Source organism: Anoplopoma fimbria, chromosome 11, assembly GCF_027596085.1.
Source record: "Anoplopoma fimbria isolate UVic2021 breed Golden Eagle Sablefish chromosome 11, Afim_UVic_2022, whole genome shotgun sequence".
NCBI classification, from domain to species: Eukaryota; Metazoa; Chordata; class Actinopteri; order Perciformes; family Anoplopomatidae; genus Anoplopoma; species Anoplopoma fimbria.
In genome coordinates, this window is record NC_072459.1 from 22269757 (window position 1) to 22288260 (window position 18504).

Here is an 18504-nt window from a genome sequence, read left to right on the forward strand (position 1 = left end):
GCTGGAAGTTCCAACCATTAATCCATTATCATTGAATACTTCAACAATTGAATCATTATTTTAATCTAACTCTTTCATCCATTTACTTATTGTTGTAAGCTAACTATTTCACCCATTTATCTATTATTTTAAGTTAACTCTTTCAACCATTTAATCATTATTTCAAGCTAACGTTAACTGTCGGTCATTTATCTTAGACTTCTAGCTAACATTAACTATTTTAGCCATTTATCTTTTACTCTTAGCTAACTATTTTAACCATTTATATTTGACTTTTTAGCTAACTGTTTCAATCATTAATCCATTATTTTAAGCTATTTCACCCATGTATCTGTTATTTTAAGCTAGATCTTTGAACCATTTATTCATTGTTTTAAGCTAACGTTAACTTTCTCAAACATTTATCTACTATTTTAGCCATTTATCTTTGACTTTAAGCTAAACGTTTCAACCATTTTTCCATTATTATGAACTACTTCAACCATTTATTCATTATTTTAAGCTAACTCTTTCAACCTTTTATTTATAATCTTAAGCTAACTAGATCACCCATGTATCTATTATTTTAAGCTAAATCTTACAACCATTTATTTATTTACCATTCCAAACATTTATCTTGGCCTTTCGTTTACTATTTTTGCCATTTATATTTGACAATTTATTATTTTCAAATTAGCTGAGCTACTCCATAGTCTCTCCACGTATCCCCTTGGAAACTGCAGAAGTGTACCCCCTGAGGTAACGTTAGATTTACCCATGGTTGGGAATTACTGACCTAGAACACCAACTGTCATTTCGCCTGTAGGCTCACCGGTTGAGTTTAAAAAAATAAGTCAACTTCTGTCCCGGTCAAGGTGCCTCTGCTCGCTTCGGGGCTGCAGTCATTACCTGTCTGTCTTTGTCTCCCTCTCCCCTCCCATTCTCCCCCTCCCCTCCCATTCTGTGCCCTTTAGGTGGTGCTTTTGAAGTGAGGCAACACTCATTCTTCACAGAGGTGAACTGGAACAGCCTGCTGAGACAGAAGGCAGAGTTCATTCCTCACCTAGAGTCTGAGGAAGACACCAGTTATTTTGACAGTAAGTCTACTGATTGGGATTCCAGGCACGGACCGCAGATCCCATTTGAGCTTAGGAAAATCTTCTAAACAGCTCAGGGTCTTTTAAATCATAACCTTCTTTGCGCCAACACCCTTGTTAAGTCTCCCATGTTACCACGATAACTCAATAAATGTAGAAGAGTTTGCAGCTTTTCATGTTAATCTCTACTTTTCATCACCAGCCCGATCTGAGCGCTACCATCATGTGCAGTCATACGATGAGGACGATACCAACGACGATGAGCCTGTGGAGATACATCGCTTCTCATCCTGCTCCCCTCGCTTCAGCAAGGTCAGAACTTCAACATCAACATCAAAACTCGCCCCCCCCTACTTCTCATTTTTATCGACATAGAGAATATTTGAAGCGTTCAAAATAACAATCAGTCCACAGAACAAAACAATGGTAACCGTCTTTATCTTGGCCTGCAGGTGTACAGCAGTATGGAGCATCTGTCCCAGCTGGAGCATAAAACCCCTGGCGTGACTCTTCGGGAGCACAAGGTCCCCAGGGAGGATCGAGTGGCCAAAAGAGAAAGCCTGGGTAGCCTCACCCTCAGGGACAAGAGCTGGAGGACTGGATCGCCTGAGATGTGAGCGCAACTCACAAAAGAATTGGGAAGAATATAATGTTTACTGTCTAACAAACCAGACCTATTTAATCTCTATTGAAGAGATGGATAACAACACAATAAAACATGTGTTTCTTTGTAATTTTTTGTCCATCTAGCCAGAGATTTCTTGAGAATAACTTTATACCAAAATATGAATGCCTTTCTTTTCTCAGGAAGCGATTATCCTGCTCCGAGTCCTCCTTCACCGAGAGCGACTACAGCCCACCGTCCGGGGCCCGAAGACGCTTCTCCGCCCTCATGGACACGCACCGCCTGGCCTCCCCTCTGGAAGTGGACTCTGAGCTGCCTGTCCCCAGCAGGCAGCCTCCAGTGACGACCAGAGGGACCTCCTTGGAAGGAGCCATGGGTGCCATCACCTCACAAGGCGATCTGAGAACATTACTTAAAGATAGCAACGGGATCACAGCTGGAGGTAAGAAAGGATGAGAAAGCACAACGTCACTTTTTTGACCCCTTACCTGGGTTTGATTACAATTTATAACGAAAGCTTCATGTCACTACCATGTCACAGAGAAGATTTTGAGACCGGCTGAAGCACCGGTGCCTCTGTCAGGAAGTGCCGCTGTTCTGGGGCTTTCAGACCACCAGGGGCCACGTGGGGCCGCCACTGACCTGGTGCTGCGGAGGGTCCGCCACCAGCAGCTCTCAGCTGAAGGAGAGAAACGCAACGCACGACCAGGGACCAAAGTTATCAAATCTGCTTCCGCTACGGCTTTGTCTGTCATCATTCCTGCAGGTAAACGCATTGGTTATATGACATTAACAAATGAACTGAACTTGAATAAGTAAGTCCTGTAATGTAATCTGAACTCCATCCCTCTCTCCTCAGTGGAGCAACATGTTGCCTCCCCGCTAGCGAGCCCCATGTCTCCTCGCTCCGGCTCGTCCAACCCGTCCTCCCGTGACTCTTCTCCCAGCAGAGACTACTCTCCCATGGTCAACATCCTGCATTCTCCAATCACCATCCACCGCTCGGGGAAGAAGTATGGCTTCACCCTCCGAGCCATCAGAGTCTACATGGGAGACAGTGATGTTTACACCCTACATCACATGGTCTGGGTAAGAGAGCAGAGCAAATAATCAAACTGTCCTTCAAAAGCATATTTCATACATACAATCCAACTCAAAGTGCTTCACATTAAATTTTATAAAACAAACTAAAGGATGCCAAGAAGAAAATTTTAAATCGAACATAAAAAGCAAAGCTACATACCATTTCAAAATCAAGGGTTTTAAAATGGGTCTTAAGATGTTTTAAAAGGAATTCATAAAGGGTTGTCGGAAAGTTTTAGTGGATAATAACAAAAGGCTCCCCCATATACTTCTTTTTTTTAATTGTCGGTACATTTAATACTTCTAACCCTAACCCTACATTGTTCCATGACATTAGGCGTCAACTAGGAGTATAGAGGAATGAATGCTAATCCATTCAGAGCTTTGTAAACAAGTACTACAATGTTAAAATCCATTATAAATGGGACAGAAATACAATGCAAATATGCTGAAATTAGTTTGTTGTGCTCTCTTTGCTATATTTTTGTTTAAACCTGTGGTGTTAATTATTCACAATTGTTTTGGGGATAGTACAGTTAAGAGAGCATTGCAATAGTAACAAAGAAAGACAATACAAAGGATTGATACATATCTTTGCATCAAAAAGAAAAAGTAATTGTCTCACATTGGCATCGTGCTAACTGAAAGTTTGATAAGATGATACCTAAGACTTTTGCCTCATTTTTGTCTTTGTCCTGATTTAATTTCAAATATCTGTGACTTAATTTAAACTGTAACATTTTTAAGGCAGCCTCCTAATAATGTTAAACTAATGGGGTCAGGCACCAGCAATATGTGTCTACTGCAGGTTTTTCATTTTTAAATAATGTGTCTGAGCAGAAGCAATGTTTAATGATAAAAAGAGCGGACCTAGTATGAAACCCTGTGGAACACCATATGAAATATAATGGACTGCTTGGAAACATCGCATACCAACTTTTTCTAGAACATGTTTCAACCTATCAGCACAGTGTGACATCTGGTATCAAATGCAGGGCGTGGATGTTTCTTCAAGAGTTATCATTATTTGTTTTTGTCCTACCAGCCCCAGGTTAGAGCTTTAGCATTGAGATTATTACTCTACTCTAAGTTTTCTGTTGAAATGCCTTTTTTCTCCTAATCCCAGCATGTGGAGGATGGGGGTCCTGCCCAGGAAGCTGGTCTTAATGCTGGTGACCTCATCACTCATGTCAACGGGGAGTCAGTCCATGGTCTGGTCCATACAGAGGTGGTGGAGCTCATCCTGAAGGTGAGGACTACCTACCTAACTAACTTGTATATCCATTGCATGGTTTTTATGGGATGGCTAATGTGATTCATGTTATGATTATATGTGTGTATATATATATATAATCTACAGAGTGAAAACAAGGTGACAGTTACAACTACTCCATTTGAGAACACCTCTATAAAAGTTGGTCCTGCCCGCAAGTCCAGCTATAAATCCAAGATGGCACGGCGCAGCAAGAGGATAGGAGCCAAGGAGGGACCAGAGTGCGTTACTCCAACATGGATGCATTTCATAACAAGAATAAATTATCTTTTATGTTTTACTTGCCTTTATTCTCCTCACCATATTGTTTACTTGTCGTTTCAGGAAGAAGCGCAGCTCCCTATTCAGGAAAATCACCAAGCAGTCCAACCTGCTCCACACCAGCCGGAGCCTCTCCTCTTTAAATCGCTCTCTTTCATCTGGAGACAGTCTCCCGGGGTCCCCCACCCACAGCCTCTCCGCCCGCTCACCCACTCAGAGTTACCGCTCCAATCTCACTGAATCTCCTCACGTGGGTTAGTATTGAAGGCCGAGAATATGTGCGTCTCTTCGTACCTGGTTTGGCTCTCTGATAGGTCTGAAAACAATCACTTAGTGAGATAACATATTCTTACAAACTCAAAACAGGGGGTGTATTAAAGGATTTGATATATTCTTTATATATGAGATATTTTGCTATAAACAAGTAATTTAAAGAGACCACTTGTAGCGTTGTGGACAAATGTTTACTGCTCAGTATGGTTGGTTGTGGTCACAAACCTGCTCTGTTCCTCCTTTAACCACACCTATCAGTGATGTCACAGTGTACTTACCCACCCTAGAGTACTCCGTGACATCACTACAACAATTTGAAAAGTTAAAACCACTTGAGGTCAGCAAAAACAAGAATTTCAAGAGATGTTATGTTACTTTTTAATCCCGCTCATTCATGTCATCCCATTTTTCTCTCCTCTTGTCATGATGTATTATTGATTTTTTGTAGATTTGGAATATTTTATAAGAATCAGAGGAGAATTAAAGACATTTTACTGCAAACGTTTTAATTCTTGACAGAAAAGAAATACAAGGTTGACATATTGTGATCAAAAAAGTGTTATTTCCTCTCCTCCCCTCAGGCACCTCCTCCCAGAGCAGCTCCCCGGCATCCAGCACCCCCAACTCCCCCGCAGCCTCTCACCACATGAGGCCCAGCTCCCTGCATGGCCTGTCTCCCAAACTCCACCGCCAGTACCGCTCCGCTCGCTGCAAATCTGCCGGCAACATCCCTCTCTCCCCCTGGCCCACACCCCGTCCCCGACCACCTCCTCTCCCCCTCCTCTCTCTGGCCACACGGTGGGGAGCTCCAACACCACACAGACTTTCCCGGCCAAGCTGCACTCCTCGCCCCCGGTCGCCCGCCCTCGGCCCAAAAGTGCAGAGCCACCCAGGTCCCCCTTGCTGCAGCGGGTGCAGTCGTCGGAAAAGCTGGGGGCACTGATTCAGCCTTCCTCCTCTTCGTCGTCGTCGTCGCCTTCTCCTCTGACCGGCGGGGTGTCGTTGCGGAAGCACAGCCTGGAGGTGGCACACGGTGACTACAGGAGAGATTCCTTCCACTGCGAGCACAGTCTGCAAAGCCTGCTGGAGATGGAGGGGGAGAATGGACCCGCCCCACCGTCTCCTTCATCATCATCCTCCCCGTCTCCTCCCATGGGAGGGGAGATTGGAGGACTCAAGCCTGCGAGGAGGCTGGGAAGGCAGGAGTCGCCGCTCAGCCGCGACACCCTGCTCACACCGAAAGAGAAAGATACGCAGACCACTGCGTCTGAGCTCAGCGGGTGGCAAACCGGGAGCATGGCTACTAAAACTGAGTCCAAGACCAGTGTTCTTGATAAAAGTAAAACCACAGCTGAGGTTTTAAAGAGTAACGCAAGTGTAGCTGCAGTGAAGTCAAGTCCAGCGCTGGTTTCATCGACTACGGAGGCCAAGCCGAGCCCGGGGGACAAACCTCAGAAAGCAAGTACTTCAAGTTGTGAAGCAACAGTCTCAAAGAGTAAACTCAGTGAGAAAATCTCGACTCCCGGCACGTCAAAGGGCCTGCAACAGCAAGACAGAAAGCAGCAGAGTGTTCAGACAGACAGTGGACCAGCGACTAAAGCTCAGGAGAAGACTGAGGAGAAAGTGAAAGGCATTCTGGGTGCAGACATAGGAAACATGCAGAAAGTATCATCTGCAGAGCAGTCCAAGCCACGAAAAGGCGCAGAGATGGCAGAGAAGGGAGGCGTCTGTGGCAGCGATAAAGCGACTGAGACGACCAAGGTCAAAGGACCCGCACCACCAATTCCCACCCATGCCGCTCACGCCAGATCCAAAACGGAGAAGGTATCCAACAGTTACCGCGGGCTCAAGGAGGAGAGGGCGCACCTTGAGGTGCTGGAGGAGAATCCCGCGTCGCCCTCCTCCAACGCCGCGTCGCCCTGCTCGAGCAAGTCCCGCCCCATGTCTCCGGGGGACAAAGCCAGCTTCGTCACCCAGCTCACGAGCGTGGCCAAAACGGTGCTCGGGCCTATGAAGGGGGTCTCGCAAGAGGGGGCCAAGGTAAGAGACGGCTCCAAGTCGAGCGAGGAGAAGCGAGGGGGAGCGGCGGGGAAACCAGAGGCTTCGTCCGGGGGCGGTCGTCGCGGCGGCGCTCAGACAGCAGCCTCGGCCAGCGGCGGCCAGTCTGATAAAGGAAACAGCCGCAGCTCCAAACATCACTCGTGATAAGAGAGCTTCAGCAAGAGTCGGACTCTCCCATGCAATGCCTTTTTACTGTAGCGTCACACTGACATATCCCGAAATTGACATGACTTTGAGTGGAGGGGGGGAAGACATGAAATGCCTGAAGAAATATCACCAAATAGATGACGTGTGACTTGTAGAACACACATGATGTGAACAAAGATGCATCGGCCATGTGGGGGGAAATGTATCGTAATGTAGGCCTGTGTATGTACTCTGTATGTTCAATGTTTTGTATATAAATGGGGGGGGGAATGCATATGTCTTAATGCATGTCCGACACTGTACATGGAAAATGAAAGAATATTTAAAAAAAGGAGATGAAAAAAAATATAAAGCCGACCTCAAGGTGGTGAACACTGTGAACAACTTTTCATCAGGCCAACTGTTAACTGTGTGTAAACAAGCATTTTTCTTTTGTTAGAAATGGGCCTTACTAACTCATTTCAGATCAGCTCCAGTGCTATCATTGAGTTAAAAGAACAACCCACACTGACTAAACGAGTTCATGCTTCGTGGAGTGAAGATGACTGAAAACATAATGGGAACTGGACCAAGAAACCAAAATAGGGTGGATCAGCTGGCGAGCTTCAGATCTGTTTAAGGGCTGAATTTAAGTGGAATTAAAAGAGGTAGAACAGGGACACTATGCAATGTGCTGATAATGCCATTTTATTTATTTATTTTGTGTCCCAAAATGAGTTTACATTGTGCTCCAGACAAGAAGAGAATACAAAAGGAAAGGGATGCAATAAGCCAAGCAAATACATTTTTGTTGTTTTAAAAGTTGTCTCCATCGAATTGTAGTGAAATGTGCAATTATATATTTTAGGCTATTAAGTGAAAACAAGTGAGTCTGGTAAGGAGGCAAAGTGCGTAAAGAACTAACAGGAGATGTAGGCTAGATGCTCCTTCACTCACTCTTTTCTATTTATGCAGGTGTACCGTATATTGTGTAAATGTTACGTGTGAAGGAAAGTGCCAGTCTTTTTTTGGTTTAGGGATGATGTGATTTTATTATTTTTGGTTGTTGTTTACACTTAAATGTATAATAATATGCAATCCAACAGTGCCCAGTTTCATAAAACGGAGCACCCTTGTCAGTGATGCAGTGGTAGACTATACGCAGAAGACAGGAGTAGATATGTTGAGAGCATCTTAGTGGTGAGGTTGTGTTTGTTCTTGATGTGTGTGTGTGTTGAGGATCCTGATAGTTTTGGGACACCAGGCTCAGACCTGTCTTAGACTGCCACCTTGTGGACGACGTCAAACACTACAACGAATGTCCTGAGGTACAAAGAAAGACAGGTGTACATGTTGCATGGGGATCTTTTCATTTCAGACATAATAATCCGGATGCATAATTATTTTGCAGAGGAACACATTGAGATCAAGAGCTTAAGAGTTTAAAAATCTTTGTTTTATATCCATTAAGATGTCGTGGTCAGCAGACATTAACCCAATGTTAGGAACTGTGTTTGCTGTGGTGTGCTGTGAAAAAATTGCACTTTATTTTGTGTCAAATATTTTTTTATTTATTTACTGGTCCTATATATTTATTTGATTATTTTTCTATTTGTTCTATTTATTAAGCTTTTTTTTTTATTTATTCAAATGTTTTTTTTTACACCAGTTAGCGAATTTCTGCTTTACTACTGAAATTAGACATTTATAAATTTTACATTTAGACTAAGGAATCTACCAAATCTGTGTGGCTACCCTCCTGTGTGCAGTTTGGACGCTCATTCCATCTGAAGTTGTGATATTCTGGTCTAGTCCATCTTTGTCCCTGTGTTTGATTCATTTTTTTATTTTTTTTACAGCACTACAGCAACTAGCTCTGCCTGTTGTTCATTACATTGCTACATATTTACTAGCCACCGTTGTGAGAAACCAATGCAAAAAGCCTATAGTGCAGAAATGTAATAAAATGCAGAGAAACCCCTCGTTTTGTCTGACTTTTTTTTTTTTTTAAGGATAAGAACAGTATAGAATTTCATTGGTCCTCCGTTAGCCAATCACAGCAGTGCAAACGCATGACGAGTATAAACAGGAAGTGATTGTAAATCATTACTCTGCTGCTTGTCAAAGAGCGGAGACTCTTTTTCCAACCAACGAAAACAGAGGAGCATTCTAGAAATAATTCATTTATGACTTGGTCTAATTAAAGAAGACGCAATGCCCGAATGAAGGTAAGAGAGATACATACGCTTTGATACATTTTATAAATCCAGTTTGTCTGCAAACGGACTCTGAAGTTAATTACCTGGAAGTTTTAGCTGGATTTTTTTTTTTTTTAAGGCTGGTAATGAGAAATTAAGAATTTGCACATGGATGGCAGTTGTGCACAAAGTGGTTTTAAGACCTGGAGTTATTTTCTAATTCGTAGGATGCCATTTTTGTCTTTGTAAAATGCTGCTGACGTCACAGTTTGTGTTTCGATATGACGTCACTTCGTCATAGTAGGTCAGCCAGTGTGTTTGATGTACCTTTTTATATAGAAAACGTGTAGTCTACATGCATTATCTTTTTTTTAATTCACCTAAATAAATTAGGGCGACATGTTATCTGTCAATCAGTTAATTATTTTGGTGGACTAACATGTCAAAAAGGACAATTGGCAACCATTTTGTCTTGTGTTGTATAACAAGGGGTTCCAAATGATTAAAAAGTTACATTTCACCGTTATAAGTTACTAGATAAGTAATAATAATAATAATAATGGATTTTATTTATATAGCACACTTTAAAATACAAAGAAATCTCAAGGTGCTGCACAGGGTAGAACAATCACAATAATCAAATATAATAATAAAACACTAAAAACAAACAAAAAATAAAAATTTAAATTAATTAATTAATTTAATCATAATGAAATCTAAGAATATCTATTAAAACCGAACAACCACCCAAACACAAGCAATCCAAATTATCAAGACCCTAGGGGAAGGCAGAGAGGAACAGGTGAGTTTTAAGACTTGATTTAAAAGCGGTGAGGGAGTCTAAGGCCCTGATCTTCTCCAGTAACTTAACATCATGAGATGATCAACTGAGATGCCAATGATTTATGTTCTTCCAGCTCTACAAAGCACACAGTATACTATATACAGGTGGATAGTATACTGTGTGAAAGTCACATGAATGTGGATTTTATTTTGTAAGATTTCATAGAGACACGTCACAAAAGGGCTAGTGAAAATGTGTATTTTACCATATACATCGTGGATTTTCTCATATATATTTTTTTTCATATTGTTTTTTTGAGTTATGGGTCAGTTATGACATGGAAAAGGAATGAAACTTAATTTTAACCAGATATTCTGTTAGACACTCTGTTATTTTTCTTGAGTATTTACATTTTATGCTTATACTTGTACTCCTCTACAGGAAAAAAATAATTGAGTACTTTAGACTCCATTACCAATTTATTTGATAGCTATAGTTAATAGTAACTTTTCATGGAAAGATTTTTCATATATAAATATCATTTTTTTAAAACATGCTTTTAAATTACAATGCATTTTAAAGATGAAACCAGTGGTTCTCAGTCCTATTTTTTTGACACAAAAAAAAATCAGTATTTAGTTCGAGTCCCTTGTCATGTTTTAGATGTCTGTGAGTTGTCACCAGAAATGTCCAAATTAAGCCTCAAAGATTTTTCCAATTAAATATTTGTTTGCGGCCCAAAAAACAAAGATCAGAGAAAAATCCAAAACATGAATATAGATGTGTAGATGACCATTTTAATCTAATCATTTCTTAGAAAAATTCCCCCAATGAGTGAAATGTTTATATGTCGAACAAGTACTTTAACTTTTGATATATAAAGCACATTCTGCTGGTACTCATGTACTTTTACTTAAGTGACATTTTCAATGCAGGACTTTTTCTTGCTGTGGGGTACTTTTACATTGTTGTATTGATATTCTTACTTGAGTATAAGATCTGAGTTATTTTACAGCCACTGATTAAACTACTGACAAATAAAATATATAACCATGTAACTGCACACAACAACTGTCAGTGAATAAGTGACTGCTCTGTCTAACTATGTGACATTTTAGAAGTCTAGCATCACCTCTCCTGCTGCAGCTAAACTGAAATTCCTTGAGTCACAGGATGCCGTCACATGGTTTCCCTCTTTACTTACCGTCATGGAGAATTATTTACTTTGCTGCGGTTAAGGAAAACCCATCCGGTCCAGGGGCAGATCCTCTCTGTTTTAAGACAAAATAATATAATTTGCTGTTCATTGCTGCATCATCCTTCAGGGTCTAGTTTCACATGTGTTCGTAGGCTGCTATGGAGATAAGGAACAATCCCTCAGGCTCAGTCTTGGTCATTTTCGGTTGTTATGAATCCCAACACCTCCTCTGCTCGCTGTGAGGGCCAGTCCCCTGCAGATGACCCGATGGACGACTGGCTCTTCCTCTCCTCTGGATCTGCGGAGCGTCCGGTCCCGGAGGTGAGCGGCGGGATCCAGGAGAGGGAGGACAGAGGACAAATCAAATCCAAGTTGATCTCAGCGTGGAACAGTGTCAAATATGGTCTGTTATTACCGTTGTGACATCATAAGTAGTTTCCTTTTGGGTTGTGAGATTAAACTCTTGTCTTTGCCCGCTAACGTTTCAGGCTGGTCCTTGAAGCAGAAATCCAAATTCAGCAAGAGCTCTGCTGTCATCATGTTTGGACAATCCTACGAGCTCAGGGATCATGGTGAGGCTTTGAGCTGTGGCCCCTCGAATCCTCCTGAAATTCTCTCCTTCGTGTCATTCTAAAAGGAAATGGGAGGGATTTTATTTCAAGCTCTGCCTCTGTTTCAGATGAGAAAGAGCGTTTCCGCCGCTCCTTCACGTCTCTCCTGTGGTTGACGTACAGACGGGGTTTCCCTCAGCTGGCGGGCTGCTCTCTGACCACCGACAGCGGCTGGGGTTGCGTGTTACGCACGGGACAGATGCTGCTGGCGCAAGGCCTCCTCTTGCACCTGATGCCACCAGGTTACAACACAAACTGACTCACTGCAGTGATGTCACCCATAAAGATCAAAAGCTGAATATTGTCCAAGTTTGTCTGATAAAATCAGATACTGTTCTTTATGTTTGGATAATCTAAGGGGCATCTAAGCTAGGCTGGTTAACGTTTAGCAGGACTAGTTTATTTAGTGCAATGTGGTATAACAAACTCAATACTAACATGATACTTAAAAATTTAGTTTTTAATTACAGGAAACTAGTCGGAAAAGTCTGTAAATTAGCTTTAGCTAAAGCTTGGACTGCACTCCAGCTAGCCTTAACTACTCAGAGCGTAGTCAGTGCAGTTTGGCTTTTACGGCTGTTTTGTCCCACTTACACATTTTGTCAGTGTTATATGGCATCATGGAAACAACCAAAACAATGTTTTATTTTGAGTACGGCCTATTTTCCAAGCTACTGTAGCTGTCATAGGGACACTAAATCAATTTATTTTCTTTGTTCCGACCTTTGATTATTTTTGCCCTCCGGGTCCCCTTCCAGAGCTCCGTATATTAAAAGTAAATATCTGTTGTCTTATCTTAGTGTCATTGACCGATACACAAATTACTGTATCTTTACAGGTTGGACGTGGTCTGTGAGCCACCATGCGGTCAAAGATGACATGGACCTGCTAGCGATTCGCCCCACTGACGGTGCAGAGCGTGGACTGGATTCAAAGGAAGGGGTGAATAAGAGGTTTCGAAAACTGAGCTTGGGTTCCCTCCTGGACAGACCCATGGAAGCTACACACAGAAGGGTGGTATCCTGGTTTGCTGACCATCCCACGGCCCCTTTCGGAATTCACCAGCTGGTTGAGCTGGGCAAAAGCTCAGGGAAGAAGGCCGGCGACTGGTACGGACCTTCCATCGCGGCACACATCCTCCGGTGAGACCTGAAGATAGACCTGCAGTTCCAATTATCATGATCAACTTCTGTCAAGATCTAACATCCTACAGTATATTTATTTTTGTTTCAGGAAAGCTGTGGCAGCATCAGCGGACCTTCCAAATCTGGTTGTGTATGTTGCACAAGATTGCACCAGTGAGTTATTTCTTCTATCAGAATATTTACTCTCTTCTCTGAAGGGCATAGCAAATGCAGCTGTGCTTAGAAAGAGCCAGTTTCCCTTCAAAATAAAAAAAGCAGCTGAGGGGGAATATGCTTATTTCTTTTGAGCTGTAAATTGTTTGCTATGAAAAGTTGGTGTTCTTTTGAACTTAAATTAACTTTGAATTCAAATTTATTGTGAGTATTTCAGAAACGTTGAAAGAATGATTAAACCATGTTCACACGTCTGTCTCTGTCTCTTCCTTCCCTTGGTTTCAGTCTACTTGGAGGACGTGAAGAGGTTGTGTGAGCGGCCTCTCCCTCAGCCCTGGAAGTCTGTCATCATCCTTGTTCCTGTGCGACTTGGAGGACAAGATCTCAATCCTTCCTACATCACTTGTGTCAAAGTATGCAAACGAGATTAAATGCAGTCCCTCCAATGAGCATTATTTGTGGTCTGCAGGCTGAGTAGATTAAGGGAAAATGTTAAACGCCATTGGTTCTCAAAGTTAGGTCCATGTGGGGGTTCCAGCAAAAGTAGAACAGCTACATTATAAAAGCAGCTTATTACATTATTTCCACCATGGGTTTCCTTTTCTCTGCGTACAGTGTGGTTGCACAGTTCAGTAATAAATCAACATCCTCCTGCATGTGTTCCTGAGTAGTCTGTAAAGAGAGAAATCCCTGCTCTAAAGTGAGCAAATACTGAGTGTCCTGCAAGTACAAGGAACAACAACCCATTCCTCTTTCTTTCCCCACAGAAACTCTTGACGTTACAATGCTGCATTGGAATCATTGGGGGCAAACCGAAGCACTCTTTGTACTTCGTCGGCTTCCAGGGTATGTGCAGTATCATGTACATCCTAATTATGGCGCTCAGCTGTTTGATGCAAGTCCTTTCAATTCAATTCAGTTCAGTTTATTTTGTATAGCCCAGAATCACAAATTTGCCTCAGAGGGCTTTACAATCTGCTTTACAATCTGTTTGTGTTTACATTTTTTATTTTTTTTATGTTCATCCAAGAAAGTACTAGGTTACTTGAAAGGGAATAGTTTTAAATTTTCACAAAACAGAAGGGAAATGAAAAGATTTACAAGAGGTTTTTTTTAACACTGCTGATACAGCTCAGCTGAGTCACCAACAGGGAAACTAAACTCTTTCTTTTCTTCCTCTTGCCCTGCTGTGCAAAAGATGACCATGTGCTGTACTTGGACCCTCACTACTGTCAGCCCACGGTGGACATAACGAAGGAGAACTTTCTCTTGGAGGTATGTGAAAGTAGCATTTTACTACTGTTTTGTTTCCTGCTGTGACGGCTGCGCACTATTAACTATAAAACTGTTATATTATACAATATTATCAGAATCGTTTAGAGTTAAACTATCAGTATTTTGTTTTGTTAACTTTGCATTCGTAAAAAGCTACAGGTTCCCGAGCACTTTTCATTACTTTTAGCTAACTGTTACAATAATTTGTCCGTTACTTTTAGCTAACTGTTTAAACCTTTTATCCGTTACTTTTAGCCAACTTTTACAACCATTTGTCTGTTACTTTAAGATAACTGTTTCAACCATTTATCCATTACATTAAGCTAATTTTCTGAATCCTTTGGTCACTTGCTAACTAGTTTTCTATCACTCTCAATTGCAACACTTGGTGTTCAGATGTTAGCGCTGATTCAATATGTCAATTTAAAAAATTAAATAAATAAAAAATCTTTTTTTTTTTTAATTAGTTGAGCTATTCTACACAGTTTTCTTGTATCCGCTGGCAACTGCAGAAGTACCTTGTTGGAATAACTAATATAGACTTAATTCTAGTATAAATGTTAAATAGATAACATCCACATCAGATCTTTTTATAGGTATATTTTCTCTGATTTAGTATTCTTTTCTTTTGATCCCCTCCACACCGCTTGCAGTCCTTTCACTGTAAATACCCGAGGAAAATGTCTTTCTCTCGCATGGACCCCAGCTGTACCATAGGATTCTATGCTAAAGGCCAAAAGGACTTTGAATCACTGTGCACAGCTGTTAATGAGGTATGGGATTGGGTTTGGCTCTCTATTCGTGGAACATTTGGCTTTTTGATTGTTTTAAATGATTTGTGTCTGAATTAAATTAGATTGCAAACGTATGTTTAGAAGCTGATGTCACTTTACAAAATGACTAATAAAATGTGTTTGTAGAAGTGGTTTAGTTAATGGTGGGTCTCTTTCTTGCTCTTTAGGTTCTCTCCATATCTGCAAAGACGTACCCCATGTTTATATTTGCAGAAGGAAAAAGTCAGGAGGAGGAGGAGAGAACCAACATGCCCCAAAACAATATCACCTATATCCAGAGGAAGAATGAACGGAGAAGAGTAGACACTAGCAACAGCATGGACGAGTTTGTTCTATTATGAACAGAAGGAGATCAAATCTGTCCTGATGGGTGGACATTGATGTTCAATGATCAAACAAATATGACAGCTGCACTTTGTGGAAACTACTGAGCAACAGAAAAAATAATGTCCTCAAAACACCCGCAAGTAATAAACTTAAGGGGAAATGAGGTGGCCAGGTATAATCATGACACTACTATGTTTTTTTTTATTGCTGTTTTTTTGCTTATCTGTAGTTGTATTTATTGTTTTAAGAGAAGAACATTTAAATTAATATTCAAGTGAAGGACTTTGAAGAATTCATGTTTTCTATTTTGCCCAAATCCAGGATGTCATGTTGTTTTTTTAAACTAAATAAATAGAAAATTATATAATTAAGTTAATAATACGTTTCTCCAAGGGACAAACTTAAGGCAAGTGTTGCTTTGAGATACACAGACTTTCACTGTTTCATGTCATGTGATGGGATGCGCTGCCTTTGAATGGATTCGAAAATTGGATTCCTGTTAACATGTGACACACACACACACACATGAGAAACACAGTATGACTTCACTGGAGAAGAAGTCATATGTTGTGAATGCACTCTCACAGGACAGAAACAATACGTACTGAAGATATTATTACGAGCTGAACTTTACTTTTGGTGTCTTTTATCTGAATAAACACTTTATCAAAAAGAAAGAAACTCTTTTGTATTTCTGTACGCTGCCATGGAAATATGTTGACGCTGACAAACAAGGAAAAAGTCATAGAGCAGCACGTCCAGACTGGCTGTTGGGACCTAATTCAAAACTCGCATGATTCTGTCCCAGGCCATTACCAGGCTTCTTAAGGTCCCAGCATGAGTCTGGTGACTCCAGAAAAACGAACAATGCTGACGTGGGCTCTGCTGCCTTTGTGGCTAAAAGCGAAAGCAGGAATAGTGGAGTTGTCACAAGAGAAAACGGAGGTTCCCAAGGGATGGTGATGTAGAAGGTATGTGGTGGCTAAACCTGTTTCATGTGACTAAAACGCAGGTCATCCAGAGAGGAACCATTAAGTAACTCATCCACAAACTCTGCCCTGAATGTGAATCCAGGGAAAATAAAGTGTTTTTTTGCACATTAAACTAATGAAAAAGCAGACTCAATATAGAGCTTTGGACAAGAGGAGTATGTGTCCTTGTCCTCAGCATATTATAAAAATTGGCGTCCTTTTTATCTTGTGAATCGTAGGGCTGAGTGTCCCTTCCTTTGTGGTCTTCGTATGGGTTGCTAGGTGATCTGCAGCTATAATCCCTCTCTGTTTGTCACTAGCTTCTTATTCCAGTTTTTGTGAGAATCACGAAGGCTTTGGAAAGAAAAGAAGATCCAAGAATTCCACAAAATTATGTAATATCTCTTAATCTATGTATAATAAAGAAATCAACCTTGTGATTACAGAATAACTGCAGCAGTAGGAAGTTACATCCCGCAGCTTACCTTGAATGCTGCAACAATTGATTACCTGCGTAAGCGTAAGCAGAAAAGTAACCCCCAAAGGTCACCATGAGACCTGCCACACAGTGTCTTTGTCTTTTGATGCTTTTCCTTTCTACAATCACACTGTGAAGAGCTCCTCAGCATGGGACTCTACAGATTAAAGACACCGACACATCCCTGATCTCACCTTCCGTAAACCGACCAGTCACATGTCAATGGGCCTCCAACATGACAGAAAACCATTGTTTATCATGCAAAACTGCGTTGATAAAAACACATGATGACAATGGGGTTTGTAATATTTTGCACACTTTTAATGAAAATGCTTGATGATATGTGTTGTGTGTGCTGTTTGTTTGTGTGAGCTGTGCATATTATTGTCTACACATTGTCAATAATAATGTAAACTATTTTTAAAAAAGCATTTAACTCCACTAGTAAGTTAAATAAACAGTATAACAGGCTATAGCTCATATTCAAATCCATTCAAACTAACATTAAATTGGCCAATTTTTTTAATTAGTCAATTATCTGATTGACAAATTAACTGGCAACAATACTCAATGTAAAAGGAAAGGTAGACTGAATGAAACTGTTATAGACACACACACAAAATGCATTTTGATGAAGGCTTTTGGTAACATTATGATTATTACCACATCATTCCCATATTTAAGATCAAAAACTCATCAGTTTAATCAATAATGAATTCACAGCCCTGGTACTGAATAACTGCTGGATTTTAGGCATTCTCATACAAATACAGGCTGACAAAAACCAGATACCCCAAATAATGTATTGTATTTCCCCCTCCCTAGCTCCATTCATATGTCAGGGCCTAATTAAGACGGGTTTCTTGCTGGTATTGGTGTGAGATCACAGGAATAAGAGAGTAGTAATAAGTAAGTTAAATAAACAGTATAACAGGCTATAGCTCATATTCAAATCCATTCAAACTAACATTAAATTGGCCAATTTTTTTAATTAGTCAATTATCTGATTGACAAATTAACTGGCAACAATACTCAATGTAAAAGGAAAGGTAGACTGAATGAAACTGTTATAGACACACACAAAATGCATTTTGATGAAGGCTTTTGGTAACATTATGATTATTACCACATCATTCCCATATTTAAGATCAAACAAAGTGCTCATCAGTTTAATCAATAATGAAAATAACTCACAGCCCTGGTACTGAATAACTGCTGGATTTTAGGCATTATCCTACAAATACAGGCTGACAAAAACCAGATACCCCAAATAATGTATTGTATTTCCCCCTCCCTAGCTCCACTAATATGTCAGGGCCTAATTAAGACGGGTTTCCTGCTCGTACTGGTGTGAGATCACAGGAATAAGAGAGTAGTAATAAGTAAGTTAAATAAACAGTATAACAGGCTATAGCTCATATTCAAATCCATTCAAACTAACATTAAATTGGCCAATTTTTTTTAATTAGTCAAGTATCTGATTGACAAATTAACTGGCAGCAATACTCAATTTAAAAGGAAAGGTAGACTGAATGAAACTGTTATAACACAAAATGCATTTTGATGAAGGCTTTTGGTAACATTATGATTATTACCACATCATTCCCATATTTAAGATCAAACGCTCATCAGTTTAATCAATAATGAAAATAACTCCTGGATTTTAGGCATTCTCATACAAATACAGGCTGACAAAAACCAGATACCCCAAATAATATATTGTATTTCCCCCTCCCTAGCTCCATTCATATGTCAGGGCCTAATTAAGACAGGTTTCCTGCTCGTATTGGTG

General features: G+C 40.7%; 2 protein-coding genes across 2 annotated transcripts in view; both read left to right on the top strand.

Annotated features, from left to right (window-relative positions):
• The window catches only part of LOC129098990 (microtubule-associated serine/threonine-protein kinase 1-like), a 44141-nt gene extending 35415 nt beyond the window's left edge, over positions 1 to 8726 (top strand). Inside the window, 11 exon segments of the mRNA XM_054608138.1 lie at positions 954 to 1076; positions 1279 to 1388; positions 1529 to 1689; positions 1884 to 2143; positions 2219 to 2467; positions 2561 to 2790; positions 3911 to 4033; positions 4145 to 4278; positions 4382 to 4572; positions 5173 to 5325; positions 5328 to 8726. Of these exon segments, the coding sequence (XP_054464113.1) occupies positions 954 to 1076; positions 1279 to 1388; positions 1529 to 1689; positions 1884 to 2143; positions 2219 to 2467; positions 2561 to 2790; positions 3911 to 4033; positions 4145 to 4278; positions 4382 to 4572; positions 5173 to 5325; positions 5328 to 6796 (3203 nt within the window). The 3' untranslated portion in view covers positions 6797 to 8726.
• Positions 8727 to 8881: 155 nt separating this feature from the next.
• LOC129098364 (cysteine protease atg4da-like) lies at positions 8882 to 15930 on the top strand. The gene is made up of 11 exons (XM_054607357.1): positions 8882 to 9006; positions 11111 to 11361; positions 11447 to 11530; positions 11638 to 11811; positions 12408 to 12711; positions 12803 to 12867; positions 13153 to 13280; positions 13635 to 13713; positions 14066 to 14142; positions 14796 to 14915; positions 15104 to 15930. Exons 2-11 carry the CDS (start codon positions 11169 to 11171, stop codon positions 15275 to 15277), a joined length of 1398 nt encoding a protein of 465 aa, XP_054463332.1. The 5' UTR covers positions 8882 to 9006; positions 11111 to 11168; the 3' UTR covers positions 15278 to 15930.
• The last annotated feature ends 2574 nt before the right edge of the window (positions 15931 to 18504 follow it).